The 21,021-nt window shown below is 40.4% G+C and overlaps 1 protein-coding gene across 3 annotated transcripts in view; it reads left to right on the top strand.

Annotated features, from left to right (window-relative positions):
• LOC102796339 (phospholipid phosphatase-related protein type 5-like) overlaps positions 1 to 21,021 on the top strand; it is a 60,459-nt gene that overhangs the window by 34,129 nt on the left and 5,309 nt on the right. For all 3 annotated transcript variants that reach the window (XM_087841828.1, XM_087841829.1, XM_087841830.1), the window contains 3 exons: positions 14,458 to 14,578; positions 14,970 to 15,220; positions 20,514 to 20,690. In XM_087841828.1, coding sequence (XP_087697954.1) covers positions 14,458 to 14,578; positions 14,970 to 15,220; positions 20,514 to 20,690 — 549 coding nt within the window. The remainder of the gene's footprint in view (positions 1 to 14,457; positions 14,579 to 14,969; positions 15,221 to 20,513; positions 20,691 to 21,021) is intronic.

Raw genomic sequence — 21,021 nt, 5'->3', positions numbered from 1 at the left:
TTAAAATGACTCCACAGAGATAATCACAGAATGTGAAGGCAAAAGCACAGAAGACATTCTTGCAGGGAACAGAGTGAAAGTGGCTGTACACTGATTAGGGAAATGATGGGCAAATGTGCACTGTTGGCATGTGTAGATGAGGGGGCTGGGGAACATTGGGAAAAACTCAGGACAGCTGCTTGAGGGTGAGGAAATGGCATGGTCTGGAACTACCAGAAGGACAAGAAGTAAGTAAAATCACAAAAAAATAGCCCTGTACTTTCTCCTTTTCATAGATCAGTATTAGATAAGGTATTAAACTGTCTAAAGGTGTAATTAGACTGGCATTAATAATTGTGAAAAAGGAAACACAACCTTCTACATATCAGCACATAAAAAATTCACCTGGTTCTCACCAGATCTTAAAATTGGGTATGTACAGCCTCAGATGAACAGCAACAAATCACGCTGTCATTATTTATTTAACAAAAAATAAGCCAAAATGCAGAAGCAATGAGGAAAAATGGACATTTATTTATGCACAGCGCTCTCAAAGCCCCAACATAGCATTTCGTTGACCTTGATGTAGATTTACTGTTTTGCTCGGGATCATCGTCCTGTTCCATGACACAGTTGTGGTCCCACATTTTACTTTAGAACCCTTTGACATCATGGTTGACCCGTCAACTGCAAAGTGCTCAGGTCCTGTGGCTGTGAAACAATCTCAGATCATCCTCCCTCCATCACTGTAGTTAACAGTTGGTGTGAGGTGTTTGTGCTGATATTGTGTATTTGGGTTTTTGCCAAACATGGTGCGGTGCATTATGGCCAAGCATCTCCACTTTGGTCTCGTCTGTCCAAAGGACATTGTTTCTGAAGTCTTGTGGTTTTTTCAGATGCAGCTCTGTAGCTGCTGCCATGTTCTTTTTCGAGAGAACAGCGTCTCCTGCCAACACTTTCATACAACAGATTTTTTTTTCACATTTTTCTCCAGTTGTCAAGAATTTTAACATCTAACTAACTGAGGCTCGTAGTGTCTGAGAAGCAGCTCTTGTTTTGTTTTTGTTTATATCTTTGCAGTTTCTTTGAGCATTGCATGGTCAGACATTGGGGGTGAACTTTTTCCACTTGCAAATAATCTTTGTCACTCTAAATGATATATATATATATATATATACAGTTATTTTGAAATGGCCCTGTCTCAGATGTCTTTCCTCCTTTACTATTGTATTAACGCATACCTTCATTTTTCAAATCTGCAAACATAATTAAATGGCATTACTGTTTTATCTTAGTAGGCACTCATAAAACTACACATAACTACACAAATATTGGGGAAATAAGTTTATGTTTTATTTGTCTGGGAAAAAAAATATCTGCCCGTAAATCAAATTTTATATGTCTTTAAAATCCTGTATCAGTTGGGCAAACACTGTTTCTGCGTTTGGTTTAGTTTTTTTGTTTAATAGATAATAACAATTTAATATGTGATGTGATGTTGTTCACTTGAGGATGTATTTACCTAATTTTAAGACATGCAATGGACCTGATGTTTTGTATTGTGTCCTGATCCTTAAAACCTTTAAACTGACAAAGACACATGTTTAGTTAGCAGTAGGGTCTCAAGGACACTTATATGTGTGGATTGAACTTATAGAGAAGTCTTCCGATTTATAGATAATCCATTCTACTTCCTGTGCAACAGTTATCTGACTGTCACTGGGGAATTATTAGAATTATAAGCTACTTTTCATAATCTAAAGGGGTTTGCACTGGTAAAAAAGTTGTAAGCTGTTTGACCAGTGACCATCAAATCACAGTGTCTCGAGCCGTGTCTATCGCTCTTTACTTTGTATGTGTTTGTGAAGGAAAGATGGCGAGATCATTGCGTCATCATGTGTATGAGGTTGAGCAGTGAAAAAAGGGCAGGGATAATAAGGGATAATCACAGCTTTATCCTGTCACTGCCAGTCATACTCGGTTGAGGTCTGAAAAATGAAGACAGCAGGGCCCATGCTGATACGCCTGACCAGCTATCTGCTCCCATTGTGATAGCCTGTAAGACATGGTCTAACCCGCAGATGAGAACCCTAATCCCCCAATATACTCGCACTCTGGTAGATTAGCTGCAAGGTCTCTTCCCACACTGAGCCAGGATCCCTCAGTTTCTTCTTAAGAGGACACAGATGGAAGGAAACTTATATGGGGAGAAGATTATGAGGATATGGAGAGAGAAATAAATAGAAAAAACAGAGACAAAGCAGGAAGAGGACAGGGAGGGGGAGACTCAAAGAACGAGAGAGATGAAAATGCAAAAGAAACAATAGAGAAAATGGGAAAGGAAGAATATTGGGGTCATAGTTAAAATCTTAGAGGATTGAGAGAAGGCAAGAAAGGACTTTTTTTTATTTATATCAGAGAAAAACAGTGAAAAAGGGAGATGCTTCTGGTAGCCTACTTTCTCCTCCACAAAGACCTGAGAAAGCTGGCCTATAAAAAAAAAAGCAAAAAAATAAAAACAGAGTAAAAGCAGAGCTAGAGATACAGAGAAGGATGGAGAGAGTGTGGGTGATGATGAAGCTAAATTGTCATGGTTACCATTGCTAGTCTGTGCGAAGGCTGGCCGTGTATCTGCGTGCGCGTGTGTTTAAAGTAGAGCACTGGGCTTGCAGTGTCAACAGATGTCATGTGATATTTGCAGAAGCCTTATGTAGATTCAGTATAATCCTTATGAAGGCTTTTTTCTTTCAATTTGCTTCTTTCCACATTAACCAACGGAGAGCCGTTTTCAGCATTACATCATTTTTAAACTGTGGATAATTGTAAAGGACATCTATCAAGACACGCGTTATAGACACAAACCGTAAATACATAGAGCAGGAATGTAGCACTGCATCAAATGTGAGTCACTCTGAGCATTTCACGGTGTAAATGGCTAAATTTACTGTTTTCTCACGATGTGCCCGAGGTGTTAGCGAAGAAAAGTCCTCGCAAATCTGGAACAAGAAAAAAGGAAGGAATGGATGCATCGGTTTACATTTTCACACTCTGCCTCAAGCTTTACGTGCTTTTTATACGTCGTGACGTCAAACCAACATTTAATGCTGCATCACTGATTCCTGATTGTTGTTACTCACGGTGCATCCTGCGAACAAGTGTGTGTGTCTGTTTTCTACGTATATTGTGTGTCTGTGTGTGATCTGATGTCTTTTTTTGAAGGAGCTCTCGTATATTTCTTTGCAGAGGGGCTGAGAAATTGAAAGTGACGCTTGACTGAACACCCTGGATACATCTGATGTTACAGAAAAACATGAGTTTGCAGGTCCTGCCTTTACAGACAAAGCTGATGATTAGATGCCTGTTAACGGCTCCGTTGTGTTACAATACATTTCTGAACAATTAGGTTTTCAACAGGCTGTTTTTCTCTGATGATAAAATAATAACGATCACCCTTTCATCCTTTTTGATGCTCGCTCGCATGTGAAGCAAGAATGAGTGTGCAGAGTCATGCTTACAAAAGCAGGCAAAAGCACATCCCACAATCAACTGTCACTCAGACCCAGGCAGTGTTTTGGTCGTTACTCAAGAAAAGTAATGAAGTACGTTGCATAATTAAAAGCAGAGAAAGCCACAAGTACTCGTTACGTTTTTGTTTCTCTTTAAAAGGACCTGAAACACGTACATAATAACCAACTAACAATAGAAATCTCAGGCTACAGGCTCACACACCAACACAAATTCCTATCCTAATGAGGATACACATACCATCTTTTCTTCAGTTTTTACATATGAACACCAGCACAAAGACACTTCCTACAAAGCAAATTCCACAGTGATTCTTTAGGCTTCAAGCCTGACTGCTCGTCACTGCTTTTGTTACCTGTTGAAGTTCAGGCTCTAGCTGCTGGGCTGGGGTCAGCAGACACTCACCTTTAAAATCACTCTGGGTTTTTTGGCTTTCAGTCTTTAGCTGAGTTGAAGAAGGAAAAATCATGTTTGTTTGATATTTTCTTTTATATGTATCCGTCTGGTGCACCTTTGTAACACAAATAGTGATATTACTATAATGGTAATGTGATTACTGTATTTAGTACAGTAACTTGCTACATTATAGCCTTACTGAAAAATGTCATGTGATTAGCGCAATGTGTGACTGTGTATCACGTTCAGTGTTGGGCAAGTTACTTTGAAAAAGTAATTAATTATAGTTACTAGTTACTTCTTCAAAAAAGTAGTAACTGAGTTACAATATTCTAAAAGTAATTAATTACTTGAAAATTTGCATTACTATTGCATTACTTTAAAAAGACGTTTAACCCTCCGGGTTCCAGGGTATAATTGGCTTTTTTAACTACTTTTGATTTTCCCTCCACATTTTACCTTTAAAAACTATTTACTTTGCCTTGTTTGGTATCATCCTTTTCAGCACAACCTCACATGTCTGAATTTACAGTTATGTTTTCATTTTGATATACTGTATTAACACAACTGATCTAAAATCTGACAAAAACATAAAATCAGAGTAGAAAAAGGTTTATTTTTTACTGTAACAACCACAAACATGTTTAATGAATCATATTTCATAACTTTAAATGCAAATATAAATTTTCAATTTTAAAATCCTATGCACAAGTTTTGCAAACAAAGTTATTTGCATCCATTTACCTTTTACCTTGATTTTTTAAATAACCATTTCAAACTATTTACATAACAATCTGCTGTTCTGCATTCAATAAGATGCCACACAAATTATTTGTGCCACTCCAAAAAAATTATTTCTGTCGACTATAAAGGAGAACATCACAGCCTGATACCTGCAGGTCTGACAGCAGCAGGTGTATCACTCCTTTTTCTACCTGGAGACAGCAGTCGCCTCATTGTTCTGACACACAACACAAAACTAAACTAAACGCCGTCACTCCTAAAACTTTCCCCGTTTTTTTCTCTCTCATAAGCACAGAGTGCTTGCTAGCGCTGTCCTTAGACAGTAAACGCGACTAAGCTATTGAGGAAAAAACCAGAGTCATTTTTATCATGACTCTGGTTTTATGCGGCCTATCAACACAATTTAAAAACTGGTATATATCACCTTGTTGCTTTGTCTTTAAGTGGTCATGTGACTTAGGTGTTGCGCTAGAAAGTGATCCTGATTACCGGCCGCGGGAGCACGCGCAGCTGCTTAAAGCTGTAGCGTCCAGATTACTTACGTAGTCAGCTACCTCCGTGCAACTGATATAAGATGCGGTAAGCTGAACACAGCTTCAACCTTCTGTTTGTTGAAAAACAGTAACGGACCACATTTTCTTGTTAGTAACTGTAACGGCGTTGTAACGATAGGAACAGTAATTAGTTAGTTTACTCGTTACTGAAAAAAGTAAAGCCGTTATTCCCATCACTGATCAGTTACACCCAAAACTGGTCACAGAGAGCCCAAAAACGCCAATGAAGATCATCTCAGCCTCTTGATTTTGTTCCCTCACTTCGAGCAAACACATTCATGTTCTCTTTCCTGTGCCACCTCTGTTTCCCTGGATGTCCTTATAGCTTTTTCAACCTCTAGTTGTCAGGGCTGCACAGCTACTCCCTGACTCGCAAAGTCACACTAACGGGTTTTGCTGTGCACAGACACCTACACATTTGTGCACAACACATGAATAAATGTGCCTATTTTGTTTGGAAAGTTGTTTGGTCTCTGTGACAGGAGAGGGCAGTTTGTGACACTCATTCATCATTTCTCTTTTTAGTGCCCCTCTCTGCTACCCCATGTTCTGCCCTCCACTATCTCCGTGTCGTCTCATTCCCACACCCTGTTGCGTTATCTCTCTTCAGGTATTTTTCACACAAATGCCTGCCTGTATCCTGCCATCTCCTCTCACTACCTGAGATCTCTTTTATCCCTCCCTGAGTAGTCCTACAAAAAATAAATATGGCCTAAAAAAACCTCAGCAGCTGCCTCCAGAAAACAGCCAACATCTGCTCAAAACTAACTGACTGCCAAGTCAGATTTTCACATTGCTTCAGTGGATTTTCAGTCCACCAAGACTGTGTGAATTAAAGTTAATGTTGGCAGGACTCAGACACCTGTCTCGTGTACTTATGTTTTCATACTGTTACAGCCTAGCCTTGCTCATTTGGAGTCTCCTAAATCAAATCAAATCAGTGCATGTTGGAATTTGTTATACTATATCCCACTTTTGCATGAATGCATATGGTATGTGTTGCCTCAAAAATACCTTTCAGATAGACCTCATGATGGCTTTGAAAGCAACCCATAAACAATCAGATTGATTTTCAATCAACATAATGGCACCAGACACCTAAAGCATGGAAAGCAGGTTATATTTTGCTTTGGGCTGCATGCTGGCAGTCTGGCAGCTCCCATCCACATTGTTCTGATCTTAACAAATTCATTGAACCTCACAAATACTTTCAAATTACCCAACGATGCTTAGCACCATTAGAGTCAGATTATTAGCTTGGAATCAGTTGCTTTGTATTTCTGAATGCTGTTTCATCTCATTACCTTCCTCTAAACTGGAACCTCCTCACAAACCTTGTCACCCGCTTTACTATCTGTTTGTCTGATAATAATATTTCACCCTTTTCATATTTGCACCCCCTTCTTTTTCTCTCTCTCTCTTTTGGCTTGGTTGACCATATGTGTGTCCTTGTGGTTGAGTATTTGCTATTGCTAAAAAGCAGAGATTACGAAATGGCGATGTCTTCTATGGATTTAATTTGCATTGCTGTAAATGTGAGAGGGTATTTACTGTTGCTGCTTTTGCAGAGTTTTGAAGTTTCACAGAAATTCTGCTGACATGAAGTTGTTGTCAGAATCAAATCATGCAGACAGAAGATCTTGTTGCTTGATTATAAAGCATTTTCAGCATTTTCAAGCTTTCTCTATGTATTAATGTCATTTATACTGACAGCAAACTGTGTGTTTTCAGTATATTTTTCCATACATTAACTTTGTTTCAGCTGTGTTTTTTTTTTTACATTACAACTGTTCGATTGCATTTTACACACTCAGTACTGGCTGCTATCACTGATACACTGGAAGCCTTGAAATACTTCTGTGTGACAAAAGTTAAATCTAGAGTGTGGTATTGTATATATGTAAATAAGCATTGGGTATGTGCCAATCCTTGACGAACAATTTCACACAATGTTGAGTAAGTCTATCAGCATCAGATAAATCTCCCTGTATTTATTTATTTATTTTAATATAGTGCAGTTTTAAATTTTGTGTCTGCAGTTGCATTTCCGATGTGGTGCACCTGCCGAATGCTGAGCAACAATTCAACCAAGGATTTTTCTCCATGCTGGGCCATCCTGTTCATACAAAGCACCAGACCGCTCATTCTGTAGCTTAGCTCAACTGGTTGATGTAATAAGTGAGAGACTAGTTATAAATATCAGTGATATGTTCATCCGTGTCTGTGTGTGTATGCTTTACGGTAGCGTGTATTTTTTCACCCTAAATGTTCCTACCTTGCAGCGTTTAGCTTTGTCTGGTTTAAGAGCCTTTTCTTTTTTTCATTGCTGATATAGAACAAATGCAACAGCCCATCAGGATATTTGCAAGTGGCCCGACTGTCCATTTCATGGCCACATTCATAGTCTGGCACCCTTTACATCAACAAGTAGTGCTGCAAAATAAGCGGTCTGCTCGTTTGCATGAGCAGCCTGGGATGGAGGCATATTGCTGAATTAATGCTTCTTCCTGCGGAAGAGAAGCAGGCAGACAGTTGGTTTGTCCATCCATGTCCATCTTTAGTGTTCGGTCACTCTCTGAACTGACTATGCAGCAAGAGATTCATGCTGACATAGTCGTGTGCAATGTGTGGGTTCTGAAAGAGCTCTGAACTCCTGTTTGCAATGTGAAAGCTGGGCAAGGTGACCGGTCACACCTGGGCAAAACAACCCTCAGAACACAGTGCAATGACCCACCCAGTGCATCTTTTGTTAGCAAGCAAAGACTGGTTTGCCTGAGCTGAAGAGGAAAGGAATCCTATTGGTGAAGAAGGATTAGGGTACGGCACTGCCAGATTTTTAGAGCCTATATGGTGAAAAAAAATATGACTTTTTACTGATACAACAAGTAAAAAAAAAAGATATTTGTGAGTGAGAATTACAGTCTACGAGAGAAAGTGATGGACTGCAAGGATAAGCAAAAACATGCACATGTGTTGCACACCACACATTTAAACCTGTGATAATATTATTAATCCTTTATTTATTGTTTAAAAATCTCATTTCCAAGAGAGACCTGGCATCACTCTTTCAGTGATTGTTTTTAACGTCGCTCTTAATGATCTGTTATTGTATATTTCTCACATACTGGTACAGAATATTGTATTTGTTTTAATTGTTATGTGGTGCATGTGTTTTTGAATTTTCGCTGCCATGATGCTAGGTCTCTCTTAGAAATTAGATTTTTAATCTCAATGAGATTCAGTAAAAGCACAGTGCTAGTATATTATCAACAACCAACAACAGGTGCCTATTTACACAGCTAGCAACTACCATTAAAAAAACAATATTAGCATTCATTTGAGGTAATATACTTGGCAATATTAATTCTATTATTCATTCTCTTTTATAACTGTTTAATCTGAAAGCATCCGGTGTCCATTAACTACTAAGAGAAATATGTGGCTCTGTTAAATGCTGGACTATGTAAACTGAGTGACATTTTTAACGCTTTTGTAATCCAAAAAAAAAAAAAAAGTCACACAGCACTTTATTCTGCAGACTTTAAGCACTTTATCTATCAAGCACACATGCACAAACATCAAGCTCATGGATGTATCTGAGGCAGTTTCGCAGTATCCTGCCTGGGGACTCTACAGAATACATACTGGATGAGCTGGGGATCAAACCACAGATTTACTGATTAGTCAACACCTTGCTGTCTCTCCTGAGCCCATAGCTGCTAACTGTGTGCCTGCTGTTTGTAGCTGAGCAGGCTGAATACGGGGAATTTTTTTTTTTTTTGTATCGTTGGAAATGTTGGGAAGCTATAACAATGAGACAAATACAAATTAACTCTGTATTCCTGAGGGGAGCCTTCTCAAACTGCAAACAATCCCCATGTCTTTTTATTATAAAATATTTACAAGTGTAGCTTTGATATATGTGCTGTGATAATAAGGTACTGTATATTACTATGTTTCAAACATACCTTGTTCAACAAAATTAAGTGAATACTTGATCATCACAGTGTTACACAAAACTTCATGGATGTCAGTCTGTTCAGTTAGGAAGCAGAAACCATTGTGAATCCATTTTATCTCCTCCCAGTGCAAATGAAAGTGACTGGACAAGCTACAAGACAACCAAAAAGGAAGTGGTTTAGCAGGAGATGTGCCATTACATGAGTAGAGCTGGGGTGACAGAGTGGCATTAACCTGGTAGTAGGACCAGTTTCTGCTCCTTTGTGCGAGGAAAACAAAATTGCTTCCAGCAGGCTACTAATGTGCATGTTCCTAATCAGAGAAATAGTCTTTATGAGGGTGGCTAACAAGTGCTAACATTCTTAGTGGGTCCTGTGCTCACACTTCGCAGCTCAATCAGCATTCGCCAGAAAATCCCAACACTGGTAAGTCTGCTGCTGGTGCTCTGTCCTTGTGTTACAGCATGTGTCCTGATAAAACTGCCACACTCTCGAGACTGTGCTGCAACAGTAGCAAACCTTCTTGCAATGCCACATATTGATGTGCAGTCCTGGTGAAGCTGGACTACCTACTGATTACTATAAAGAGACTTCTTTGTTAAAAGCTGGGGAAAACCAAGACTACTTTTTAAAATTTCTGTTCAGAAGTTTCACTGTGATTAAAGTCAGGGTTTTGTGGAGCAGCAGGAAGTTACTTTTAGCGAGGTCAGGGTGGGGGAAATGATTGAAACCACATAATTCTGATGACAGCAGGAGACATGTAGGGGATAACAATTCAGTTGGAAACCTTCCTGCGAATGTCAGTGTGAACACAGCTTTGGAGTAGCTGAAAAAAATTAATGATAATGGAGTGGATATGGCAACCACTTCCCTAATTGGTGTGCAGTCTTGATTTTCTCACAGCGAGAATTAGGGGGAAAAAACATGGCAGAGGAAGGGTAACAAGCCCATTCAGTTGTTGTTCAGTTGCTTTGTATGAAACACCACACTTCCTAAAGCACTGAACATTGCACTGCTATCACATCAGAAATGAATAATTTATTTAAACGTAAACCTTCAAATACATGCTTCAACAAGTGTCCTCCTCTCTGTCTTCCCACATGCCCTTCAGCCTAACTGTATTTTATTTTCCTTCAGTTTGATGTTGCCTTCAAGGGATCATCAAGAAACTTGAGTTCAATGCTGTGGAATATAAATAAGATAGCAGACACATAAATTCCTGAATTGTTTTTGTTGCTGTGCAATCTGAAAAGCTATGTAATGTTTTAAAAAAATATAGAGGTGGGTCTGTAACAAAGATTTTCTGAGGCGTATACTGACAAATCAGTATTCATTAAGTAACACTGTTTGTGTAACCTCGGTATGCTGTCTGAGGAAGCTGTGCACGATTAATATTCCCTCAGTAATTACACAAAATGTCATTTGCTGTTAGAAATAAGAAAGAATTAAACCAGGTGGTTGTTTGAGTGGAAATTTGTATCGTCTTAATTAGGATATTTGTTTGTGCATCTTCACTAAGCATTCAGTTGTGAAGTGGATTGTCTTGAACAGATTTAGTTGTCCTCTTACCAGAAATGATGGTTGTGCTAGTTTCTGCAGTTTGTGAGCATTTGTGAAGTTAGAACTGAATTCTTCTGAAGTGAAGATGACAATTTAACATTAATGAATAAGAAAAAAACACGCGTAACATCAGTGGCTAAACAGAAAATGCCAGCTGGAGGCGTGGACGGATATTTATTGTGTTACACTAGATTTCAGCATGGTGACCTTTAAAGACAACGAAAATGCTATAATTGTGGATGTATTAGTGATTAAGATGATGGTATTCTAATTTATTTAATCCTTTCAGTGACTTGATAGCACCATGATTTGATTTGATCTTTAATTGTAACTACTTGTCCTTATTCATATTAAAAAAAAAAAAAGATCCATCCCTTAGGTTTACCAGCTTATTACTGGAGGTCTGAATGTGCACGACACATGTGATGTTCTGTGAGCCAGCACAACCACCTTCAGTGTTGTTTTTTACAGTTAGCTCAGTGTTACATGCTCTTTCCTTGTATTTGTTTCCTCTATCCACTTTTCCTCTTGTCTGCTCCTCTCCCTTACTTATCTGTTCTTTCTTTCTCATGGCATGATTGATCACTGGGATGGCGGTCCTGGTAGTCTGTTTTTCTGCAGCTTTACTTGTTAGTTTAGTTTTCTTTCTTCAGGGCAGGGGTTTCTGGGTCCAAGACCCCATTGTTTCTCTGGCCCAAACCCATTTCACCTTGATTTTTTCTTTTTTTTTATGCTCTTTCTCTCTCCATTTAAATAAAAGAAGTCTTTTGGTCATGGAGATAAGTTGATGGCCGTAACAGCTGCTGTGTCCTGCTTCTACACGCTGAAAGTTTTTGCTACATTGTCAAGCTGGCAACCATTAAGGATTAGAAATGTATACTGCTCCACTATGACAATTAGTCAGTCCACCATTTGCGTTCTCATAGAGTACTTAATGTAGCCATATAATTGTCAGCGCAAATGCACGTAGGACCTTAATGGTGTGAGCATAAGTATGGAATTCTGAGATTCGAGACACAGTGTGTGTAATATGTACAAATAGGGATGCAGCTGTCTTCTGCGGGTTTTGCTGAAGTTTAAAAATGGCCAAATAACTTGCTGAACCCAATTAGCGCATGCTGTTCTTTATAAGGTCCGTGTCACGCTGCTTACACATCCTGCTGCCCTGCAGAGATGTCTTCCTTTTTGTGGTCGTGCTAGTGGCAGCCAGAGCACTCGTAAACCACACACGTGGCATGCTTCCTTGATTTGTTAGAAAAACAAAAGCAAACAAAAGAAAATCTTTTTTGCACTGCACACTAGAAAGAAAGCTGCTAAAACTAATTTGAGAATTGTAGATTGAGCCTTTTGATAGTTTTAATTATGTTGTTACAGACCTCTTTAATCTGTAATCTCAGCTTCACAATGATTATTTGCCAGCACTATTTGCAAGTCTCTTTGCCTCCTGCCTTGTTGGCTGCTAGCTACTGTATCTATCATCAGTGGTGCTGTCTCCTCCAGTCTTCTACATATTCTCCCCACACTCACTTCACACAGCCAAGTCACAGGAATACATTAGAAGAGTTTTATCATGATTCTACTGTAGAAAAACTACAAAGGTAGTTCCTTGTGATGGCTTAAATCTTTGTATTGCCTTGCAACCTAAATAATTACCTCACTACACATGTTCCTGTCAGACAGATGCTCTCTTTCAGTTTTATAGCAACACTCAAGTTCAGTTCAGAGAATCAAAGAAAGACTGCTTTCATTTCCTCTTCTCTAAAGCTCTGCCACGGCCTCTGTGGATTCTGACCATATGTTTTAAACCAAATACAAGAAAGCCTTTCCTTTGTAGTGTTGCTTTCTCAGTGAAACTCACTGTGATCCAAGTTTTATGACCACCAACAGAGGCTTGATAGAGCTTTTTAAGTTTGGGCATCAGACTGAAATTTACATGTAACTGCTTTACCTGTTAAACTTGTATTTCTCCATGTGGAAAAAAAGAGTTTTATATATCAAGTCAACATCTCTGCCTCAGTAAAATGACAAGAAGCTTGCACTATGAGACAGGTGGGTGTCACCTCAATCTCTGCAGGAGACATCGCAGGATAGGATGAATGAGTACAAGTCTCTGCCTGAAAGCAACACAACAGGGTGAAATCTGCTATGTGCACGCATACATGTCAAGTCAGTGCACAAGAGAAGCTAGAGAAAATCCGGACCCAAAGAATGACCATAACACACTTACATACATAACAAAACTTTATAAATAAATAAATACTGAATAAATGTGTCATACAGCCATCAAGTCCACAGAAATGATGTGCACATAAGGTCAGTAACTGAGCTCCAGTCTGACACATAGCTCTACCTACCCACACCTGTCACTCACTCTAGCGTCAGTACCAGTACTCAGTTCTGAAAAATCAAAACTTTATCGTGCATCCTGAATCAGATTTATCTTATGATACTTGTTTTAAAAGATTTTTTAATTCTTTATCTATTATTCATCTATTATTCAGTCACACGCCAGCTCTTCTGATGTAGATCCAGGATCACTTGCACTTAGCACTATACAATTTACTATCATTAAATGGATTTCCTCGATAGCTCAGAGGGACGGGATAGCAAACATTAGGACTGCTTTGAAAGGAAAAAATTTCCACTAAGAATAAAAATGCCTGGGACTAGAACTCTCTTCAGGCAAAATGAATTTACACTTTTTGCTGAATTAATCTCGATAAATAGTTAGAACTCTGAAGTAGGTCGTCTTCATTTTCATGCTAAACTTTGAAGGTGATCGCAGGGATGCAGGAGCAACACTCACAACCTGCACACCCCTGCTGCATAGCTTTGCGGCACTCAGGTGACATTATGCTGCAAACAGATAATTTATGGTGGCACACACGCTACTACATGTCACACCGAGTCCTCTATTGGTGATTCTTACTCCGTAACACAAACCCCAGCCTTCATCTGCCACACTAAGGGCAATGAGCTTTAGAGCATTAGCATCGTCCCACGCTTTTGGCCCTGGGCCACGCATATTGTATGAGCAGGTAACCTACATATACCCATGCTTCTGTCAGCGGAGGTCCCCTGATCAGACAGGTTCAGTGTGCAGAGTTTAATGGTGTCCTGGAGTGTGTATTATAGTGTTTAGTCAATTTATTCTCCTGTCAAAAGAGATCAAGGTCGTGCTGCTTTGACTTAAAAGTGCTTTTCAAACAGCTGGCAGATGCTTGGGGTGTGCGCTCTTCAAATGAGTTTTGGAATGTAAAAATACTGATATATACAGTGATGGGTGACAGGGCGCGATCAGTGCGAGCTAAAGCGTTTGCTCATAAATTTTAAGCATTTCAAGAAAGCCATATAAAATGGGTTTTATGGATCTTATCTTTCAGACCGAGCTTGTTAACTTGTGTGACATAACCAGTCCATCCATGATTTTATGGAGTTGCAGTAAAATATAAGCGGAAAAACTGGATAGACGCTGACAAACAAACTTTCGCTGATGACAAGGAATGGGAGGTGTTGGTGTCGGGATTTACTAGCAGCATAAAATCAGCCAAATGATGAGGGGAAATTTTAATCAAGGCTGAGGCAGAAACAGTCATGAATAATTTTGGCTTTGCACCATGTTTAACTGACAGAATATTCATCGAGGCTGATCAATACTTAAGCGCACAGTTTAAGCTTTCTGTTTGACAAAAATGTTTGTGGTCTCCCTCTTTTGGTATGTGTGTGTGTGTGTGTCCCAGATTCTTATCGGGGAGGTGACCAGTTTTTTTGTGAAGACAGAAGGCGCTCAGGAGAAGACCATAGTGACGGCTGACTGCTGTTACTTCAACCCTCTCCTCCGTAGGATCGTACGTTTTCTGGGTCAGTCACAGTCTTAAAGATCAGAGCTTCTTCTGCTTTAACTAATAAAGCCTCTCTTCTCTGGGGTGAAGCCTCATTAAGGCTTACACCACTACATCTCTATCTTACAGTATGTAGACTAAACACAAAAAGCCCTTGTCCTTAACATGAGTCTCCTCTGGACGCATTTTCGTTAGCCTTATTTTTGTGTCCCATTCTGTTGATGCTCTGTGATCTTTTTCACCACATCCATATGACAGACTGAGGTTCTGAAGCATAAAAGCAAAGACTGCTTCTGTCTAGTCATTTGGTGCGAAACACATAAAATCAACAATAACAGCTGAAATCCCAGGAGAGTGCTTGTTTTCTTGTACACACTCCCTCACTTTCACTCTGTCTGTCTTTCGCTCAGGTGTGTACTCTTTCGGCCTCTTTACCACCACCATCTTTGCCAATGCCGGTCAGGTGGTGACAGGAAACCAGACGCCTCATTTCCTATCTGCCTGTAAGCCAAACTACACAGCTCTGGGCTGCCAGTCTCCACTGCAGTACATCGCAGAGCACCGAGCCTGCACAGGAAACCCGTATCTGGTGGTGTCCGCCCGCAAATCCTTCCCCTCCAAAGATGCAGCGCTCAGCTTCTACTCAGCCATCTACACGGTGGTAGGAGACTTTCTTTTTTGAGTCTGGGTGAAGGGAGATGCACCGGATGAGATGACTGATGATCTGGTTTTACTTTATATTAAGGCAACTTTTATGAAGAGTCTTTAGAAGAGCTATAACACACAACAAAGCACCAGAAAAGTTTCTGATAAGTGGCGTAAAGCAGACTAATATTCAAATTCAAATTCAAATTTAAATTTTTATTTGTCACATACACAGTCATACACAGTACGATATGCAGTGAAATGCTTAGACAACTGCTCGTGACCTAAAGAAAAAAGAAAAGGCTATGAATAAGATAGGAAATAAATATGAAAATAAAAAAGGGTAAATTTAACCAGGAAGGAATAAAATAAAATATAAAAATTAAGTTAAGAATGAGATAACTGTACAACACAAATTAGAATGAAGGGTAAATTTAACTGGGAAAGAATAAGATAAAATATATAAATTAAAGTTGAAAATAAAATAACTGTACAACAAAATACACAGTATAGAAATATATAAGAATGTATGAAGAAATATAAATATATATACACACAATAACAGCAGCTGTACAAGTATTAACTGGAAATGAGGAATATAATGTCCAGTGTTGTGCAATCCACATTATTTAGTGTCTTGTGCAGTGCAAATATGCTTAAAGTGGTTTAAGTGATGAAGTGAAAACAATGTCCAGAATGTCCAGTGTGTGTGTAAGAACTATATGTGTGGGTCAGTACTGTGTGGTGGTGTGATTGAGAGACCGTATCGCCTGCGGGAAGAAGCTCCTCCTCAGTCTCTCTGTGTTGGTCTTCAGGGAGCGGAATCGCTTTCCTGACCTCAACAGAGAGAACAGTCCGTTGTTGGGATGTCTGAGGTCCTTCACGATCTTCCTGGCCTTGGTCCAGCACCGCCTGCTGTAGATTGAGTGCAGGTCAGGGAGCTCTGAGCGGATGGTGCGCTCAGCTGAACGCACAACCCTCTGTAGAGCTCGTCTGTCCTGCATGGTGCTGTTCCCGAACCAGGTTAAGATGTTTCCCGTCAGGATGCTCTCTATAGTGCAGGAGTAAAAGTTCCTGAGCACCTTGGGGGGCAGTCGGAAGTCTCTCAAGCGTCTGAGGTGGTAGAGACGCTGACGGGCCTTTTTCACCACAGTGTTGATGTGACAGGACCATGACAGGTCCTGCGTGATGTGAACTCCAAGGTATTTGAAGCTGTCCACTCTCTCCACTGGGCACTCGTTGATGACGGGGGTCTGGTAGTTCCTCTCCTGCTTAGTGCTGAAGTCCACTATCAACTCCTTTGTCTTACTGACGTTTAGAAGGAGGTTGTTCCTCTGGCACCAGTTCTCCAGATTCCTAATCTCCTTCAGGTAGGGCAGGGGTCGGCAACCTGCGGCTCCAGAGCCGCATGCGGCTCTTTAGTCCTTATACTGCGGCTCCGCGTGGTTTGGGAAAATAAATTAGTATTTAGCTGAAGTGTATTTTATTTGTGTTTAGTGTTAACAACAACCGCCTTCGGTGCTGTTTGCCAGCAGGGTTGTGGTGGAGACTGTGCTACTGTTGGCTGAAGGCAAGGGAAGAGGAAGGGCGAAGGAGTCTTCAGAGTCATCAAGAGAAAAGGAAAGGCCTGAATGTGGAGGTGAGAGTAGGGTCTTTAAATGTAGGGAGCTTGACTGGTAAAAGGAGAGAATGCAAAGTAAGAGAGGCAAGGATGATATGGTTTGGATGTGGAGAAGAGGGATAGCAGATATACTGGGCAAAGGATATTGAGTATAGAGCTGCCAGGCAGGAAGAACAGAGAAAAACCACAGGGAAGATCCATGGATGCAGTGAAGGAGGATGCTAGAGACGGGGTGAGATGGTGCCAGATCATATATACTGTGGTGACCCCTAAAAGAAGTGGTCGAAAAAAGTGTTTAGCCCAGGGGTCGGCAACATGCGGCTCCAGAGCCGCATGCGGCTCTTTAGTCCTTATACTGCGGCTCCGCGTGGTTTGGGAAAATAAATTAGTATTTAGCTGAAGTGTATTTTATTTGTGTTTAGTTCTTTTTTTTTTTAACTTGTAGTTCTAAATTGGAAGATTATTGTGATATTGAAATATAAAAATAAAATTATATTCTATTATTTTTTCATCGCTCAAAATAAGAGTCACACTCGCGGAAGCCGGTGTACCCGCCGAAACGCCGTGCATTTATCGAGACTTTCAACCCCAGGTAGGCCAATTATGGATCTTCGGATCCACATTATGTCAGCAGCTCCACCATGAACTATGTTAAAGACAAACACCGCTCACGCCTGACAGATGACAGCTTACAGTCCTGCGTAAACTGACTTCGTACAGCCCCGATTAGCAGACGCTGTGCGCAGAGGTTCGGGACCATAAGTCTTATTGTAAACATATCACGGCAGACCGACGATGTTTGCATGAATACGCTTTTCAGCATCTCTTTATTGACCACTTTTCACACATGTTTGCTGTACGCATACAGCCGGCTATAGCTTTTCACCTCACAGCCCGACATACACCACCAACAACACAACAGCACAGATAGCGCAGACGTAAAGGCAGCGAGGCGTGATTGCGGGTGTGGCTCAGGTGCGTCCGCCTCCCCTGCAGCGGCGCTGCAGACCACGCCCCATCGCACGCATTAACCTGGTAAAATACATATTTAGGCAGAATTTTGCAAATATCTATTTTTAATTTTTCAGCAGCATAGTGCTTTTTTACCAATTATTTTTTAAAAGTCAGGTCAAGGCTCCAACAGCCCAAAGGCAATATAAGGGTAGCGGCTGACAACAGTTTTTGTTTGCTACATGGATCATTTTAGTTCAGGTTGGTGTCTTTCCTTTTGTTATATTTCTTTAAGAGTTCAAAATGTGTTGATTACATAAATAAAATGTAATTTTCTCTGTAGCACTTCATGGATTTCATAAGCAACACACCTTAGTTGTTCACACAAAGCATAAAGGTAAAAAACAATATATACATATATACAGTGTTATCTTCATTTTAGATGTCAAAAAGTATTTGCGGCTCCCAGTGTTTTCTTTTGCGTGGAAACCGAGTCCAAATGGCTCTTTGGGTGTAAAAGGTTGCAGACCCCTGAGGTAGGGCGTCTCGTTGTTGTCAGAGATCAGGCCCACCACGACGGTGTCGTCAGCAAACTTGATGATGGTGGTGGAGCTGGTAGTGGCCACACAGTCATATGTGTACAAAGAGTACAGCAGGGGGCTCAGAACACACCCCTGGGGGGCTCCAGTGCTGAGAGTGATGGAGGCTGAGACATGTCTGCCCATCCTTACTGCCTGTGGTCTGCCAGTTAGGAAGTTGGAGATCCACTGACACATAGATGAGCTGAGTCCCAGATGCTCCAGCTTGGTGGTGAGTGTGGAGGGAATTATGGTATTAAATGCAGAGCTGTAGTCTATGAAGAGCATTTTAACATAATTCCATAAAATATTGTTTATATTGTTTAACATTAGCACATTTTTACTATTATTCAAGTCTAGCTAATGCTGAACTCTGAGTTATCAGCTGCTGAGCTTGGCAAGCAAGGTGCATCCACAGACTGTATAGGTGAATTGCACAGACACATACACCTCCCAATTTGTGCCAGAAGAAATATAAATGAAATACTATAATTTTACTCATTAAATTTGGAGTATAGGTTACTTGGACTGGCTGCGCAATTAATCATACATATCTGTCAAATAATTACAGTAAAAATGCTTCAAAAGGAAGTGAAATGAAAACATGGCTGGTTTCAGACAGCTGACGTAAACACTAGCACGCAGCTGGAGCCCTCAGCCACCTGTAATTCAACAGTCTGTAATTTAAAAAACTAATAATACAATAGACTACCCCCATATATTTGTATATGTATAGATGTCTAAACAGTTTTTTGTACCAGGTTGAAAACATGGTTATTTTTTTCCACTGTTAAGTATTTTTCAGCTGCTTGGATCTGACACACACTAAATCCTGGCAGCACATCAACCCTACTCTCCGCCTACACTGGCTCCCAATAGAGTGCACTGATATAAATATGAGATCTTCTACAAGTCCCTCCACAGTCTTGGCCCTATGTACCCCTATGAACTGATCTTCATCCCGTGACAACCACCTCCACCCTTCCTTCCTTTCAACCTGTTTGTGTGGCTGGTCTTAACCACAGGCACTGGAGGGCTGGTGTGGCTTGTTTCCCATCAGTGACACTGAAAAGAATGAAAGGTTCACACACTGCAGAACTCCAGTTTTCTGATTTATTGCATCTAGAAGTGATGTTTTGAGCACACCAGCGTTCTATGAAATGCCTCTGAGCTCAGTTGCTGGGTGGCTCTGTGGTTTGGATTTTTACACTAAACAACACTGCATGAACCATTTCTTTACCCATGCTCTAACTTACACCGCTGATTGTACTGATTACATCCATTATAGTTAGTTAAAGTTCTTTTCTTCTTTAAAATAAACTGTATTTAAATTGGCATTTGTGTGCATCTTCCTTTTTGTCATGGCCATGTGGCTCTATACCCCATCCCAGAGTCACTTGCTCCTCAAACACGGGGCAGCCGTCCATTTCCATCTCCACGTTGGAGATCCTGGGGTACAGAATCATATGTGTCGGGATTCAAACACTAGCCAGTGCTACCACTTTACATCAGTTATGACAAATATACGGTTAAGCCTGGCAGTTCTTTCAACCACATTTTAAGGTATGTGCACAAATAAAAAACAGAAGTAAAACTCCCGATTATCCCTAGATAAATCTACATTTTACGAACATACTGAAATAAACATCAGCTTGAACACAGTCTTTACATAGAGCATAGCAAACCAAAAATCATCTTTTCTTAAAACAATCCCTCTGCAAACTGGCAAGTTTTATACCCGACTTTCGAAGTTTTGAATATTCAGAATTAACATATGTTCATGTAAAAGATTATAAAGTAAAAAACGTTCACTTAACTACCTTAAGTTGGACAAAAAGAACGCACACCCTTCTGCCTCTTTTCTCTGTAATTACGTTAACTTGCTCCTGTCATTTTAGAACCTTTAAACCAGCTGCAGTGGTTTTATTATGCTGCTTTCCCTGCGGATAAACCACTCAGCTGTTCAAAAATCTCTGCAGAGTGCGGCCTCTTGTGGTTTGCTCAAGCTGTTTGAACAATTAAGCTAGTCAGTGTTTAGAATATTTTGCATTATCTTAGCTTGCTGCTTGAGCTTTCAACACATTTTTCAACTCTTTACTTTGTTAAGATAACATAGCATTTTAAAAATGTACCTAATTCAGTATATTACTGCTTTCCAGATGTATGTGACTCTGGTGTTCAGGACAAAAGGGACCCGCCTGATGAAGCCCACATTATGCTTGGTGCTGCTGTCTCTGGCTGTGCTGGTTGGGGTGGTGAGGGTGACTGAACACAGGAACCACTGGAACGATGTTCTGGCTGGATTCGTAACGGGTGGTGCCATTGCTGCCTTTCTGGTAAGAAGGAGAAAGGGAGGGACGAAACACTGAGAGGGGTAGTAAAAGAAAGTAGGGTGAAAGAGGCGATAGATCATAGCCTATTTATACACCTCCAGATAGGAACACAGTCACCTTATATGCTGTCAGTTGCTATAAGCTGCCTATAGCTGCTTCTATCTCTGCAAGCTGCTTAGCAACCTGCCTACATCCTCCACCCTCCTTATTTTCATTCTGTGCCTGACTTAATCAATGCCACGTCTGCTGTCATCGATGCCTGCTCTGTTCTGTAGCCATCAGGCCTTGCTGTCAAATATAAATTGCTGTCAATGGACATCACAATCTTGTCTGA

Source organism: Neolamprologus brichardi, chromosome 6 (assembly GCF_056152115.1).
Source record: "Neolamprologus brichardi isolate AB-2024 chromosome 6, ASM5615211v1, whole genome shotgun sequence".
Lineage (NCBI taxonomy): Eukaryota > Metazoa > Chordata > Actinopteri > Cichliformes > Cichlidae > Neolamprologus > Neolamprologus brichardi.
The sequence above is the reverse complement of the archived record's forward strand: the minus strand, read 5'-3'. Positions and strand labels throughout refer to the sequence as shown.